Source organism: Pisolithus orientalis (assembly GCF_024613125.1).
Source record: "Pisolithus orientalis strain OTSU chromosome Unknown F5J12scaffold_30, whole genome shotgun sequence".
Lineage (NCBI taxonomy): Eukaryota > Fungi > Basidiomycota > Agaricomycetes > Boletales > Pisolithaceae > Pisolithus > Pisolithus orientalis.
This window is the reverse complement of record NW_026260811.1, coordinates 322,514-339,149: the sequence shown is the minus strand read 5'-3', so window position 1 is coordinate 339,149 and position 16,636 is coordinate 322,514. Positions and strand designations below refer to the sequence as shown.

Genomic DNA, 16,636 nt, shown 5'->3' with positions numbered 1-16,636 from the left:
ATGCCCTGGGGCAGAGGATTCACACATACAGCTGATGTGGGTTGGGATGTTTCCTGCTACCACAAAGGCTGCAAGAACTGCATTTACCTTCCAAGTACTTGATGACTTCATTCAGGACAATGTGGAATGTGGTACCTCAGCAATGAATTTCTACAGCAAACTTTGCTGCATAACCTCCAATGCCTTTCCTCATCTGGTGCCAGTGTGTCCTATTTGTTGAATTGTATCACTGCAACACAACTCTTAGCTGGATGATAGGATAGGTACAGGGAACTGCTGAGAGTTGCTAGGATGTGGCAGCTCCTGAAACTACTGAAATGGCAGAGATCCCACACAAGCACAGAAGATGCTGGCCCTGGGGAATTAGTGTTATTTTGTCCAGCATGTCCCCAACCCAGCATCAACATTCCTGAAGATGCAATGGATTATTCCCAGTGAGTGATACCATGAACACTGCTAGCCATTTATACACTGTATAATCCAGTTGGACACTGGAAAGAAGCTTGGTCATGGATGGTAATTTCAAGGCAGAGCATATGCATCCAAAGGATGCTGGCAGCAAAGCCTGGTTGATGGATGGAAAGGGGTACATGGTTGCATCACAGCCATACAAGGAATATTTGAGCAGCACTAAAAATGTGGTTGAGGTGGGTGATGTGTAGGAATGTATTACCCAATGGACTGATCACACTACAAGATCTCAGATTGCAGCAATCATCAGGCAGTTAATCAAGCAAATGCCAACTGGCAGCAGCTTGCATCTACAGGAATAGGTGGATGTGCCTGTGCATAGCATGGCTGTTTTGTGCCACATGCAATGGTTGACTTCCAGAAGGGCAAACAGTATGAATAACCTTGTAACAATGTATGACAATATTGACATTGACATCACAGGCAGGTTAACATGGACTATGTGCTTGTGCATGCTGTCAGGCATGGCACAGTCCCTGGCCAGCAAGTGATACATTTCTATGATATTAACTGCTGGTATAGCAAAAGTTTAGAATGATGGCTACATGCCAATGCCTATATATCCATGCTGGATGGCATGCAGATCTGCCCTGGCATTGGGTTGTGGCATGTTCATGGCCACTGCACAGAATGCTTTGCACAATATGCTCCCAATTTCATTGTGGGTGCTGGCTGGGTGGATCGGGAGATCATGGAAACCTTGTGGCCCTCCCTGAATATCATGTCCCCATCTGCTAGAGGTGTGGCTACTCCTCATTGGCAGGAGGTACTTGATTTCCAAATGAATGATAGCAATTTCCTGAAAATGGTCAGAATGCATAAGTCTAGTGCTTGTATCAGACTACAGCAATGAGACTCAAGCAGAAACTCAAGGTTGCTGAGGAATCTTATTTAGTGGTTGAAGGCAGGTTTGCTGATTTGAATGGTAATGTCCCACTGGCAATCAGCCAATCATGGGGGGGAGAAGCAGCAGCAGCATTGGACAACTGGCTGTCAAGGCTACAGGCCATGGATATATATGAGGTCAGGCTGCAGAAAGGTAGGTATTGAAGGTTATCCTGGACAGGATTTGGGCTGAGTGGTAATGAAGCTCCCTCTGCAAAGGCAATCAAGATAGATTTACTGGCCATCCCTCAGCCAGGGCATTTGCAGGGTATGGTGACCTGGATTGCCAAGGCATTGAAGATAGAAGAAGCACAAATCCAGCTTGCAGTGGCATGCTGGCACATCAGCTCAAGAGCAACAGAAGCTCAAAATCTCACCATTGCATGTTGCCATGATCATCTCCAGTCCCATATACATGGCATTTTCAACACTGCCAAAAAACTATTTGGGGACAGATTCAAGGATGCTGAGCTGTGCTGGTCATCTAACCTGCATGATCCAGAAACCATTGCATTGCCACTGCCATCCAATGTTGGCAAAGATCATTTTGAACAATCTGGCCTGGGGTATGTGACACTAATGGAGCTGCAACTGCAGCAAGGACAGGCCAATGATTGTCTTCATGAACTGCAGCTTGTGCTTGCAGAGAAGGTGGTCATCTTTCAAACCAACATTCACCATGGAAGTAATTACCACATGGCCATGCATGCCTGGGGAAGGGTGGCCAATGCCAAAGCAGCCATGCAACATCATGCCACTGTGTACTGCCAGTGCCACATTCAAATGGGCAGGTTAGGGGCTGGGCTGGATATCCTGGAGTGATACAAAGAGTTGAATGACTCCAACCTAACTATCAGCATGGCAGTATCTGACCCAAATGCCAGAGGTCACAGGGATGATACCCTACCTTGGATCTGGACAATGGATGTACCAAGGGACATGGCCACTAATGATTGGATGTCAGAATGTGAGAGGAGCAATCACATGGCAGCAGCATCTGAGATTTACTTATCATTTTCTCTAGTTTACAGGGTCAATTGGCTCTGGGTGAGAGTGCTGTGGGACAGATGGAAGGAGGAGGTTCAGCTGTTGAAATGCAAGCAGGAGTGGACTAACAACTTCTTTGAAAACAAGGTAAGATTTTGGACCAGCAGAAAGGCTGCCACATTGGCAAAGGGACAGGCCAGGCTGGCATGCTATGCCACATTGCAATGCCAGATGTATGGCAGATTAGCATGTCTTCTGTGAACCATTTCCATCTAGAGACCACTAGCTATCTGCAATGACATCATTCTTGAGAACTCCCAAATGATGCCAGGGTTCTCAATCATATATTGGTTGGTGTAGTTGAATGTGAGCTAAGCATTTGCTAATGAGTACTTCTTTAATGGCAGATGCATGCCACCATGCAAAGCTGTGGGAAAGTTGGCCAACATGCCAGTAAGTCATGTCATCAACATTCACCATGACCAAACTCTCCATGGCCATACAGTACTTGGGAATGAGGTTTTGTTGCCTTGTTGCTGCCATGAAGAAGCCAGATTGGTCTGAATACTGGCACACTAGTTGGTATCAACATTTCCTGGCACAAGTGGCAAGCCACTGTTCCTGTGGTGGTGCAATGGTTGATAGTGGTACAGGGTACAATGGAGTGTCTGATGGGCATGGCATCTCACCATCCCATTACCCTGATTGTGCTGCTGTGAGTCAAAGTGTGGTTCAGTAGTGAAAACCCAACCAAAACCAACACAAAAGACAAAAAGAGTGAGTGGTGGTGTGCCTATGTGGTACCTAGATGGTAGAACCTGTTCTTTGGGAGGGTGTTTGTGAGCTATAACACTCAAAGACAAGTGTGGAGGGTTGGGGGTGCTCCTGACAAAGAAGGAGCAGGAATGAGAGAGAATGTGATAGGGTAGACTGCTGTCAGCCTACAGAAGGATGGATGATGACTTAATTCAATGCTCTGAGCTGCACTGAGCTCAGGGAGGACTTGGAGCAAGGTAGATTGATGATAGATGATAATAAGCAAAGTAGACAATAGTTAGACCCTTAATAAAGTCTCAACTATTGAAGCTGATGGAGGATTTACTAAGTGATGATAAAATGTGAGCAAGAGGGGCTCTCTGACATCTTCTTCTCTTTTTTTTTTTGCTATCTAAGTACAGTGATTTATATACAGTACAGGGGTGTTGCCTATGGAAAACAAGGTGCAAACACTTGGTAAGTGATTGGTAACTGATGAGTAAGGAATGTAAGTGATGGGTAATCATCTTGGAAAGCAGTGGTAAGCATTGGTAAGTATAAGCAAGCCAAAAGGCAAAGAATCAGTAAGCAAAGTCAAAAGATTGGTAAGTATTGGCAATAGGTGAGTCAGAGATAGTCAGAATGTCAAAGTGTGAGTCAAGTAATGTCAGGAACTGGGGAAGTGCACTGGAATCACATTAGGGGGAGGCTGTGCATGTCACATCTTGAAGAGATTGCTTCTAGGTGAAGGTGGGATGACAGAGGCAGCACTGATCTGATGCCAATATAGTACATCCAAAAGTGGACAGGGTGAGTCAGATGTCAACAGGGGTCAAGTCTTGGGGGTCTGTGGGGTGACAGGAGCATAGGGGATCACAACTTTCCCCCCCAAACCATCCTCTCAGTGAAGTAAATAAAAACTTCATGAATGAGGCTCTGTTGGAAGAGAGGATGAAGGGGGAGTGTCTTCTGCTGTATCTTGCAACAAGGAGGCAAGATGAGCATCATACTCATGATGGATGCGATCAGGGAGAGTGGAGAACAGTGGATTATACTGTAGCTGTTGCAATCTTGGAAGAATGATGGATGAGACTGGTATGAAGACACTGCAGGGAGCAGGGAGGAAGGATCCATATGCTTCTTGGACCAGAGAGACTGAAATGACCACATAAGACCTTTCCAAGCAAATGACAGACCTGAGGCAACCAAAGAACATCCTCCTAGAGGTCATACTGACAAAAAGAACACACTGTCCAAGCTGGATGGGCTGAGAGGGCACAGACAAGGGTGGGATGTACCAGGATGCTTCAGGATGGAAGCTGGTAGGAACTCCTGGCAGATATATGTAGCCATGGTCCCTAGCAAAGGGGACAAGTGAAATGATTGACATAGAGGCAGCCATATCAGAAGAATTAGCAAAATGAGCATATTTTGGAGGGAGTGCTGTAGAAACATGTGGAGTGCACAAATCCTTTCCAATTTTGGAAGGTAGGATCGTGTGGCTGAGCACTACAAGTGAGTGTGGGGATGGTCTTGGTATCTGCAGAAACAGCAGAGATATGTTGAAAACTGGAATGCCATACATGGGTGCTTAAGAATTTTAACCAGTGCTTAACTCACTCCCTTTCTTTTTCTTTGGCACTAATGACTCATTCTTGTGTGAGGGATGACTGCCAACATTTCTGGCTGTCCTTCTTTGCATGAGGGCTATGGTCTTCATCTCCATTCATCAGCTGTATCCATGTCCACCTCACCAAACACCTTTGGTGTGTGACACTGCTCACAGCTGACAGGCTGTTAACATACCTGAACAATGGTGATCAGAGTCCCTGCAACATTTAAGCTTTCATCAAAAGCTTCAATCCATGCCTGACAAGGATTAAGGAGTGCCATTTCAAACTGGCCACTACCATGGCCCATACATGGTGGCAGAACAACAGTGGCAAAGTGGAATTGGGATATGAGAGGAGACTGCTGCAGGACATAATTGCAGAAGCTGCAGAATTTTTTGCAGGAGTATCAGTAAGTGGCAGCACACCTTTGCTTACTTCCAACTCACCCATGGTATCAGAATGGCAGCATTTTGCTACCCCTGCTTATTAATTCACATCCATCACCCACTGCCAAATGTGCTGCATTACATGCAATGTGCACAGAAGGCTTGAAGGATATTGATCAGGAGTTATTGTATCTTTCCAAGTTAATCTTACATTCACAGGAGCAGATGTCATCACTGGAAGCTGTTACCTGATCTAAACTTGCTTTACAGGTTGCATGGGTGGAGTCAGTGTCAAAGGTGTGGGAATGAACATACAGCCACTGTACATATTATCAACCATCTATAATGAGTTTCCTTTGGGGCTGGTAGCTTTACTTTATCAGAATCAATGCCAGTAAATGTATATGGGCATTCCCATGATCACTGGGTCTTTTGTGTACTCCTCTCCCTGTGGCCCCAATCATGTCAATGTCATTCTTGGGCCAGCAGTCTATAAGGCCATCCACTAGGTTCACAGTCAGATACCTGTGATGTGCCAGCACCATTGAACCATCTCTGGCATGGTCCTCCAAAACTGCCTATTCAATGCTCCCACTAGTGAAACAGGCTGGTAATCTGGACCTTGATTCATGTTGCCAGCAGTATCAGAAATGTGCAACCCCCAATTGGAACATGTGGAAGGGGCTAATATCTTCTGTAATGTATACTTCAGCAGCATTCACAGCTGTTCAAGGTTGTGTTCCAGCTGGGCTGCATTCCAAAATGCTGATGAGGCTGTGGTCTCATTTCTGCAGAGAGCTTCTATGCTGCATTTAGTTCAATGTTGCCACATTAGTCACTACAATTGCCAACAACATTGGCCACACAATTGCCATGGCTGGAGGGATCCATGCCATGTGTGTTCCTTGTGTCTCTGGATGATATCCCACTTGTTGCTGGTGGGTTCCCTTAACTTCCCCAACCTGATTACATTAGAAATGTCTGGTACCAGCACATTCCCATCCAACTATCTACTTTCTGACCAGCTTGTGGAGTACATGCGCTGCTGAGTTCTCCATGAGACACATCCTTGCACTGCTGCTGTCCCACCACAACCTCTCAAACTCAAGGTCCAGACATGTATTGCACTCAATCAAATGGTGGCAACACTGGCCCAGGCCTATTGTAATCCCTGTATGCCATTTTAAGAGTGCTGCCATGCATCCTGCTAACATTTATTGCAGTTCCCTCCAGCATTGAATTAATCAGGCTGTCAGAAAGCCTATCACCTCAAGAAACAGGTTTCAATTTGAACCAGGAGGCCCACATCCTTTCCACTCACCCACCATGTCTGAGTGGGTATTTGGACAACCCTGCAATCATTCTGGGTGAAGGGGATGCAATTGCTTTGTGGTATCTACCCAGTGCAATGTCCCAATCAATGCAGGTAGGCATTGTGATGTATCCTGCTGTCCCCAGTTCACAACCCTACCAAGAACCAGATGGTGGGAGTTATTCCCCTACTTTCCAATATGTTGACTTGAAGCATATCTGATGGTTCCTGGTGAACATCACCTGATTACTTTCTGGTGGATCACTGTTTGCCAGCAGGCTGCTTAGAGCTTTTGCTGGCCCAGCATCAACTTGGTCATGCCATGAGGGTCATCCTCATGCTTTATCTCAAAATACTCATTGCTAATGTTGTAGACACTGGCACACCAGCCTTCCATATCTGCTGACCTTGCAGCTCCAGCTGCTTGGCAATGGATCCATGCTGTCCAAATGCCATTAGCAATTCTCTCTGCTACACTTTCAATTATGCACCCTCCTTTGTACAATGCTGGTCACCAAGCCATGTGGCAGCTGACTGAGTGGTCTGCCATGAATGATCCCAAAATGTCAGCAGCACTCCAACACTGGCCAATGGTTTATACCAACATCTCCATGATTGCTAACTGGTCAGCTCCCCTCCATCATGACCCACAATCCTGTGCCAACTGGTGTGACATGCTCATTAGTGTCAGCAATTATTCTGAAGGCATGCTTGACATTCCCTCTCTTGGTCTTCAATTTGATTACCAGCCTAGCACTGTTGTAGCCTTTTCTGGCTAGCTTTTGCAGCATGGTGTGAATGATGTGAGTGGCAACCATTGCTCACTAGCATTCTACATGCAGGACAATATTCACAACTGGCTTGGAGTCCCTTGCAGTGATTGGATGCATGTTCCATTGGTGTGGCAGGCTCTCACAGGCATGTAAATCACCCATGGCACCTTGTATTGTATTGTATTGGTCCTTATTTAATGCCCCAGTGTCACACACCAAAGGTGTTTGGTGAGGTGGACATGAATACAGCTGATGAATGGAGATGAAGACCATAGCCCTCATGCAAAGAAGGACAGCCAGAAATGTTGGCAGTCATCCCTTGCACAAGAACAAGTCATCAGTGCCAAAGAAAAAGAAAGGGAGTGAGTTAAGCACTGGTTAAAATTCTTAAGTGCCTGTGTACAGCATCCCAGTTTTTGACATATCTCTGCCATTTCTGCAGATACCAAGACCATTCCTACACTTGCTTGTAGTGCTCAGCCATGTGATCTTACCTTCCAAAATTGGAAAGGATTTGTGCACTACACACATTTCTACAGCACTCCCTCCAAAAGATGCTCATTTTGCTAAATTCTTCTGATATGGCCACCTCCACATCAGTCATTTCACTTGTCCCCTTTTCTAGGGACCATGGCTACATATATCTGCCAGGAGTTCCTACCAGCTTCCATCCTGAAGCATCCTGGTACATCCCACCCTTGTCTGTGCCCTCTCAGCCCATCCAGCTTGGACAGTGTGTTCTTTTTGTCAGTATGACCTCTAGGAGGATGTTCTTTGGTTGCCTCAGGTCTGTCATTTGCTTGGAAAGGTCTTATGTGGTCATTTCAGTCTCTCTGGTCCAAGAAGCATATGGATCCTTCCTCCCTGCTCCCTGCAGTGTCTTCATACCAGTCTCATCCATCATTCTTCCAAGATTGCAACAGCTACAGTATAATCCACTGTTCTCCACTCTCCCTGATCGCATCCATCATGAGTATGATGCTCATCTTGCCTCCTTGTTGCAAGATACAGCAGAAGACACTCCCCCTTCATCCTCTCTTCCAACAGAGCCTCATTCATGAAGTTTTTATTTACTTCACTGAGAGGATGGTTTGGGGGGGAAAGTTGTGATCCCCTATGCTCCTGTCACCCCACAGACCCCCAAGACTTGACCCCTGTTGACATCTGACTCACCCTGTCCACTTTTGGATGTACTATATTGGCATCAGATCAGCACTGCCTCCCTGTCATCCCACCTTGGCCTAGAAGTGATCTCTTTGAGATGTGACATGCACAGCCTCCCCCTAATATGATTCCAGTGTGCTTTCCCAGTTCCTGACATTACTTGACTCATACTTTGATGTTCTGACTGTCTCTGACTCACCTATTGCCAATACTTACCAATCTTTTGACTTTGCTTACTGATTCTTTGCCTTTTGGCTTGCTAGTCCTTACCAATGCTTTCCAAGATGATTACCCATCACTTACATTCCTTACTCATCAGTTACCAATCACTTACCAAGTGTTTGCACCTTGTTTTCCAAGGGCAACACCCCTGTACTGTATATAAATCACTGTACTTAGATAGCAAAAAAAAAAAAAGATGTCAGAGAGCCCCTCTTGCTCACATTTTATCATCACTCAGTAATTCATTCAGCAGCTTTGATAGTTGAGACTTTATTAAGGGTCTAACTATTGTCTACTTTGCTTATCCTTGTCTATCATCAATATACTTCACTCCAGGCCCTCCCTGAGCTCAGTGCAGCTTAGAACATCAAATTAAGTTGCCATCCATCCTTCTGTAGGCTGACAGCAGTCTACCCTATTGCTTTCTATCACATTCTTGCTCCCTCTTCATCAGGAGCACCCCCAACCCTCAGCACTCATCCTTGAGTGTTGTAGCTTGCAAAAACCCATCCAGGTCAAAGGTTCTACTATCTAGGTACTGCACAGGCACACCACCACTTGCTCTTTTTGTCTTTTGTGTTGATTTTGGTTGGTTTTCACCACTGAACCACACTTTGACTCACACTGGGTGTCCAGTATTTGATTGGAACAATCTCAGTTTGAATGAAAAATATGAAATCAATGCAATATTACTAGCCACCCTTCTGTGATCATATGAAGTATAGGTTATGATCTTATACTGGTGGTAAGATATGCAGTATACTGACAATTTGTGCTATGCTTCATGTCCATATCTATAGTACCCTAGCTGTGTGCTGCCATATACAGAACTATCCATGCTGGATGCCATGCACTGACATGAATCCTACTCAATCCTGATGTGTGCCACAGTATGTTGGGTCAATGCCATTGGCTGCCAAGAACTGCCAGTTTATTCCTCTGCATCTAACTGTGTGCTGCTGTATGCAGAACCATCCATGCCACACATCAAGCCTTGACATGGATCCTAAGCCAGTCAGGTGTTTGCCACTGTATGCCATGCCAATGCCACCAGCTGCCAGGCATCCCTGTCAAGTCTAGCTGACTTGGCCACATTGCCAGTGTGTGCTGAGCAATATCCACTGGCTGCCACAACCCTCCAGAGACTTATGGAGCAGGTGCTGCCAGGTGCCACAGTACATGTTGCCACAACTTCCCCATGAATTATGCTGCATGCTGCAATGTGCCATAATGCAGAATGCCATATCTGCCAGTTGCTACTGCTTCTGAATACATGGTGCTGCATCCTAGTTTGTGGCACTGAATGCCAACCTTTTAAGCTATGCCAATTCTGGTAGTATCTGCAAGGGGTAGGCATGCAGGGTATGCTGGTAATATTTGCTCTGGAGTGGCTGGCATGCTGCAGTTTGCTTCAGAACATATGCCAAAAGCTTACCCTGGAGGGCCATTGCATGCTCCCAAGTGCTCTGAAATGCTATGGTATGCTCTGGCACATGTGCCACAGTTTGCTTTGCAATTTGCTCTAGAGTGTCTGCCATGCCACACCTTGGTTTGGAACATATGCTGCAGCTTATTCTGGAGGGCCATTGCCTGCTCCAGAGTTCTCTGGAATGCTATAGTATGCTCTGGCACATGTCCTGCAGTTTACTCCAGAATTTGCTATGGAGTGGCTGGAATGCCACAGCTTATCCTGGAGGGCCATGGCCTGCTCCAGAGTTCTCTGGAATGCTATGGTATGCTCTGGCACATGTGCCATAGTGTGTCCCAGAATTTGCTCTGGAGTGGCTGGCATGCTGTGGCACATGCTATGGTATACTCTGGCACATGTGCTGCAGTGTGCTCCAGAATTTGCTCCAGAGTGGTTGGCATGCCACAGCTTACCCCAGAGGACAATGGCATGCTCCACCATTTGCTCCAGAGTGGCTGGCTTGCCACAGCTCACTTAGGAACATATGCCACAGCTCACCCCAGAGGGCCATGGTATGCCCTGGAGTGCTCCAAAATCTTACAACATTACACTGCTGAGCTATCCTGAAGCATGCTGAGGTCTTGTGCCACCTTCCAGTGCTGATCTACACATGCCACAGCATGCCACTGGACAGGTGACATCTTACACTAGGCTACTCCAGGTACTACAGGGACAATTTGATTGTGGCCTACTCATGTGTTATTTGATAATAGAAACTGGGCTGGTCCATACAGCACAGGGATGACTCAGTGTAGGGCTCAACCTCCACTGGCCCATGGGACACAGCAAATTGTCAGCCTCCACTGGCCCTGTCATACAGTACAATGTAGGTACATTATGTTGTTGGAACATATGTCCCCTGTGTTGGTTTATTTACAGCATATGAGCTTACATAATAATTCTTCGCACTTAGGCAGTTAGTTTTTCCTTGTGCACCTCAGCCTTCTTACCACAGAAGTCTGAGGTGTGTTCATTATATTAACTCTACAGCTACCTTACTGATGTTCTACCTTAATCCTTTCTTTCAGGTTAGCTTGTTAATATTATAGCCTTCTTACCACAGAAGTCTGAGTCTTTCTTTCAGCCTTCTCTCAAGAGGTTATGAGCCCCAAGCAGCTCTAACCTTTACAGTATCAACAAACTCAAATGTGGTACCACCAAAATAACCTATGAACATGTCCTCTGGAGCATCAGCATCAATGTCCAGGCAACTGGGCTCATCAACAAGTGCAAACACATCAGGTTCTGCATCTACTAGTGCTAGGGTCACCCAAGGCTCAAGCCAACTCTACAATATAATGCCCCTTGCAGATGATGGAGAAAATTATCAAATGTGGAAGTTTCAGATGCAGAAGGTTCTAGGTATACAAGGCCTCTGGAATGTAGTTGCTGGCATGGAGAAGACTGCTCCAGATGCAGACACAAACCCAGACAAATACAAGGAATTGCTAATTAAAGACAAGGAAGCATGCATGCAGATTACCTTAACACTCAAGGATGAGCCTCTTAGCAGTGCTCTGTATGCAAGTACTGCAGCAGAGACCTGGACAAAGCTGAGCAAGTGGTATGAAGGAAAAGGAAAGCAATCCATAGCCTATCTTATAGGAGAACCATTTCATGGCATGCTTGCTGATGACCAGCCTATGGAAATGCAGCTAAATGCCATGCAGCAAAAAGCCCACATCCTCTTGTTGCTCAGCCAACCCCTCGATTACTTGCCAGTAGCAATCACAATGGTAATCTCTCTCCCACAGTCATACTCCACTCTCCAGACAATGCTTATGTCCATGAATGACAAGCTCACTATTGAGACTGTCATATCCCAAGTCCTGGTAGAAGAAAAAACACAACAAACTTTGACAGCACATTCTGCCCTTGCTGCTAAGACTAACCCAGGAAAAAAGTCAAAAGCAATGGACAAGAAGAAAAAGAAGAAGAAGTGAAATTATGCCCCCTGTGGCAAAACTGGACATACAGAGGATGAATGCTACAAAAAGAAGGCAGACAAAGCAGAGTTAACAGCCAAGGTTGCAACAGTCACAGAAGAGGATAACCAACCTCTTTGCCTGTTTGTAGCATGTGCATGCCCTGAGACCAGTGTGTCAGAGTGGGTAGTCGACTCCAGTGCCTCAGCACACATGTGCTGTCAACACTCATGGTTTGCAACATTCAACAAAATGTCACCCTCACAGCCAGTGATCATTGGTGATGGTAGAACCATACAAGCTATCAGGAAATGGAGAATCAAAGTCTCCATGCACCTTGAGGATGGCTGCACAAGCGAGACTATCCTCTGAGATGTCTATTATGTTCCAGACCTAGACACAAACCTCATGTCAGTGCCTGCACTAGCCTCAAAGGGACTTCTAGTCACCTTTGGAGAGTGAGAGTGTAGGGTGCATGCCAACAACAAGGTTGTAGCTCTGGCTACTAAACAAAAGTCCCTCTACATACTTGAAGCAAGCATTGTATCCAGAAGTCATTCTGCATACATTATCAATACTCCTGATGCACTAAATCCAGATGAACCCTTCATGGCTTTCACCTCATGTACAACAACATCTAAGGCTACATTAACCACCTGGCATCATCGACTTGGACACACAAATATCAGAAATGTCCTAAGACTACCTGAAAAAGGCATGGTGTCTGGGATGGAGCTGACAGGACCAAAGGAGCATAACATGACTTCATGCAAGGCCTGCCACGATGGCAAACAGCATTGGGAACCTATACTGTTGAAGTCAGGTGTAGAAAATCCAAGTCTACTGCACAGGACCTACATGGACATGTGCAGACCTATGGAGACTGCAGGACACTCCAGTCATTGGTACTTCATAACATTTATTGACAGACACTCACACCACCTGGTAGTTAAGTTAATCAAGACAAAGGATGAAGTCTTTGGACTCACCAAGGAATACTTTGCAAGAGCTGAAGCAGAGACTGGACAATGCCCTAACTACTTTCAAAGCGATGGTGGTGGGGAATATAGTTCAAAGGAATTCATTATGAAAAGATGAATGCCTACACACCACAGGAAAATGGTGTAGCTGAACAGATGAATCAAATGCTCATTGAGTCCATGTGTGCTATGCTCAGTGATGCCAGACTACCCAACAAGTATTGGGGGGATGCCATACTGCACACAGCACACATAATAAATAGACTACTGACTAAAGTGCTCAAGCAAGGCAATACCCCCTATGAGGTGTACACAGGAACAAACTGTTGGTCACTCATCTTTGAATTTTTGGATGCACAGCTCACATCCATGTTCCAGAGGAAAAGTGTCAAAAGCTGGATGTTAAGTCCCTTGAGTGTGCACTCTTGGGATACTCAGAGAATAAGAAGGTGTACCTATGCATACATTGTCCTACTGGGCAAATTGTTGAAACACATGATGCCATCTTCAATGAAGGGGATGGTGCAGACATGTCTCAAGTCCAGATAGATGTGGCAACTAAGGAAATGAAGCATACAGCACCCACAACTCATGCACAAGGGATTTGAAGGGAGGCTGAACTACCAGAGAGCAAACTGAGCTCAGATGACTCTGAAAATGAGTCAGATGGTGGAAATGGTGAAGGACACACCTGGGGTAGTCAAAACAACAAGACAGTGGCTGACAATGGCATGCCGATCCCTGCTGATTGCAGCTGCTCAAGCTCTGAGGCTAAAACTCATATTAAAACAGAGAAAAACATTAGTGGGTTGAACCATGAGCATAATGAAGCAGAACACCCCTCTGAGCACTGATGCCAAGTGCTGTCTGTGGCTGTACATCACCCTGGCTCAATGCCTGGGCCTCCTGGTCCTTATCCAATCCCAATTCCCCCCTTGGCACTTTGCAGGTCATCCCAAACTAAAAAGGCACCTATTCAAGATGACAATCAGTGCTATTTCATCAATGCATATAAAAAACATACCCTACCATCCATGGAGGATGCTGAGATAGAGGGAGAGGGCACAGAGACAGAGAGGAGCACATGCAAGGATGTGGCAATGGCAAGGCAGAGTGGCAATGACCCAGAAAGGGAAAATGTTACCACATACCAAACAAGCTCAACATGTGATGATGAACCTATGACATTTGCAGATGCAATGCGATGAACTGATGCTGACTGCTGGTACACAGCGATGGCTGATGAATTGGTGACATTTCATGCTATTGGATTATATGAGGTGCTGTGCCCACCTGACAGAAAAGTTATAGATTCAAAATGGGTCTACAAAATAAAGCAAGGCCCTACAGGCAACATCAATAAGTACAAGGCATGACTCATTGCAAAGGGATTCATGCAGGTCCATGGCATTGACTATACAGAGACATTCACACCTGTAGCTAAGTTTGCCACTATCAGAGCTCTACTTGCTCTTGCTGCTAAGTATGACTGGGAGATTCACCAGATGGATGTGAAATCCACTTTCTTGAATGGAAAACTCAAGGAGGAGATTTATCTTTGTCCTCCCCCTGCCTTCCAAGACTTAAGTGATGTCATATGGTGCCTTTATTGTGCTCTCTACAGACTAAAACAGGCTCTGAAAGCTTGGTACAGTTGACTATGAGAAGTTTTTGAATCTCTCAGGTTCACACACAGTGACACTGACCACAGCCTTTTCTACAAAGTCAAAAATGGGATCCTAATTATAGTTGCTGTTTACATTGATGACAAACTGATCCTCTCAAAGAGCCATGAGGCTATTGACTGCCTCAAAGTCCAGCTATCAGCTGAGTACAAAGTCTCTGACTTAGGTGGGGCTCAGTGGATCCTCAACATGGAAATTATACAAGATTGTGACAAGGGAACCATAGAGCTATCTCAGCACTGTTATGTAGAACTCATCCTTGACCATATGGGTATGCAGGATGGCTGCATGGTGTCTACACCTATCAAGCAGAATTTAAAACTAGAGAAACTTGATGCCCCCCTTCACAACCTACATGAGTATCAAAGTGCTCTCAGAGCATTAATGTATGCTATGCTGGCTACCTGGCCAGACCTCACATTCACTGTGGGTGTGCTTAGCAGACACATGGCTACCCCTGGTGACCAACACTGGACCACACTCAAATGTGTTTACAGATACCTATGAAAAACCATTGACATGCATTTACAGTACATGAGAGACTCTGCAAGTTCTCTCATAGGCTATGCTGATGCTGGCTGGGCTGCAGATGTAAATGACCATTGTTCTGTAACAAACTATGTCTTTACTCTGTCCAGTGGAGCTATTAGCTGGTCATCAAAGAAACAGACCTCCATTGCTCTGTCTAGCATGGAAGCCAAATACATGGCAGTCTCAGCAGCTGCAAAAGAAATACTCTGGCTATGGACCCTACTATGTGAACTAGATATGGACACAAGTGCACAGCCTACCCCCCTTCTAGTCAACAATCAGTCTGCAATAGCTCTGATGAGTAACACAATGTTCCATGACCACACAAAACACATAGCCATTTGTCATCATTTTATCTGCAAGAATGTTGAGGGTGGAGAAGTGGACATCAAGTATGTATCTATGAACGAACAGGTCACTGACATTCTCACCAAGGGACTGTCATGCAAGAAGCATGACCTCTTTTCTCTTGGTATGGGAATTATTTTCCAAGACTTACTACACTGAGGGGGTGTGTTGGAACATATGTCCCCTGTGTTTGTTTATTTACAGCATACAAGCTTACATAATAATTCTTTGCACTTAGGCAGTTAGTTTTTCCTCATGCACCTCAGCCTTCTTACCACAGAAGTCTGAGGTGTGTATTGCACAGAGGACAGGAAGGACAAAGAGCTAAGACAGAACACTTGCCTTATTCTTGAGTTGAACAGTAGATTTGAAGAGGGTTTAATGAGTAGAGCTGGGGCTCAATACAAGTGGATTGTTCTGTTGGTAGAACAATGGGGAGTACAGCAGAAATCCCTGAGTTTATATACATGTAGCAGTACACATGGACCAGTAGCATAAAAGGAAGGTGCTACATTGTAACTACCACTTAAGGTAAGGAATAGCAGAGAATGTCATGGAACATGATGTAGTTAATGATGTCATTTGACATCATTGTGGAGCTGTATCACTCAGCATGTCATGTGACATTACATGTGTATCAAAACATGTAAATCTATATGGTCAGAACTATTAAATATTTCCAACACTCCCCCTCACTCTAAAATGGGAGATTAACAAGTCCCATTGACAAGTGATTAGTTTCAAACTTTTGTCACATCAAGGATTTGGTAAGACCATTGGCTTTTTGTTTGTCAGTTTGAACATATTCAATACCAAACAAACCATCTTGTACACATTTGCATACAAAATGCCATTGGACGTCAATATGTTTAGATTGTCCATCTGAGACTGGGTTCTCAGCTATAAAGTGAGTGCCCATATTGTCACAGTAAAGTATGGTCTTTTCAGTTTTAAGTTTAAGTTCATTGAATAGCATGTGAAGCCATTTGATTTGACATGTGGCATCACAGAGAGCCATATACTCAGCTTCTGTAGAAGAGAGTGTGATCATCTTCTGTTTACAAGAGCACCAAGAGATAAGGGATGTTCCAAGGAACATTGCATAACTGGTTGTTGAATGATGAGTGTCT

General features: G+C 45.1%; 4 protein-coding genes across 4 annotated transcripts; 3 read left to right on the top strand and 1 right to left on the bottom strand.

The window, feature by feature from the left end:
* Nucleotides 1–179: 179 nt before the first annotated feature.
* On the top strand, nucleotides 180–2,985 carry F5J12DRAFT_784882 (uncharacterized protein; the record flags this gene model as incomplete). Its single annotated transcript, XM_051743127.1, has 13 exons — nucleotides 180–202; nucleotides 264–434; nucleotides 485–647; nucleotides 794–843; nucleotides 895–958; nucleotides 1,055–1,237; nucleotides 1,312–1,510; nucleotides 1,538–2,147; nucleotides 2,214–2,323; nucleotides 2,381–2,490; nucleotides 2,620–2,699; nucleotides 2,751–2,796; nucleotides 2,923–2,985. 13 exons carry the CDS (start codon nucleotides 180–182, stop codon nucleotides 2,983–2,985), a joined length of 1,872 nt encoding a protein of 623 aa, XP_051597345.1.
* Nucleotides 2,986–5,010: 2,025 nt separating this feature from the next.
* On the top strand, nucleotides 5,011–5,350 carry F5J12DRAFT_895482 (uncharacterized protein; the record flags this gene model as incomplete). The annotated part of the gene is made up of 2 exons (XM_051747834.1): nucleotides 5,011–5,121; nucleotides 5,171–5,350. 2 exons carry the CDS (start codon nucleotides 5,011–5,013, stop codon nucleotides 5,348–5,350), a joined length of 291 nt encoding a protein of 96 aa, XP_051597344.1.
* Nucleotides 5,351–6,799: 1,449 nt separating this feature from the next.
* On the top strand, nucleotides 6,800–7,189 carry F5J12DRAFT_724819 (uncharacterized protein; the record flags this gene model as incomplete). Its single annotated transcript, XM_051741567.1, has 1 exon — nucleotides 6,800–7,189. A coding segment is annotated over one exon (390 nt), but the record flags the coding sequence as incomplete, so codon positions are not given.
* A 2,950-nt stretch (nucleotides 7,190–10,139) lies between these two features.
* On the bottom strand, nucleotides 10,140–10,548 carry F5J12DRAFT_784881 (uncharacterized protein; the record flags this gene model as incomplete). The annotated part of the gene is made up of 2 exons (XM_051743126.1): nucleotides 10,140–10,362; nucleotides 10,451–10,548. 2 exons carry the CDS (start codon nucleotides 10,546–10,548, stop codon nucleotides 10,140–10,142), a joined length of 321 nt encoding a protein of 106 aa, XP_051597342.1.
* Nucleotides 10,549–16,636: the final 6,088 nt, after the last annotated feature.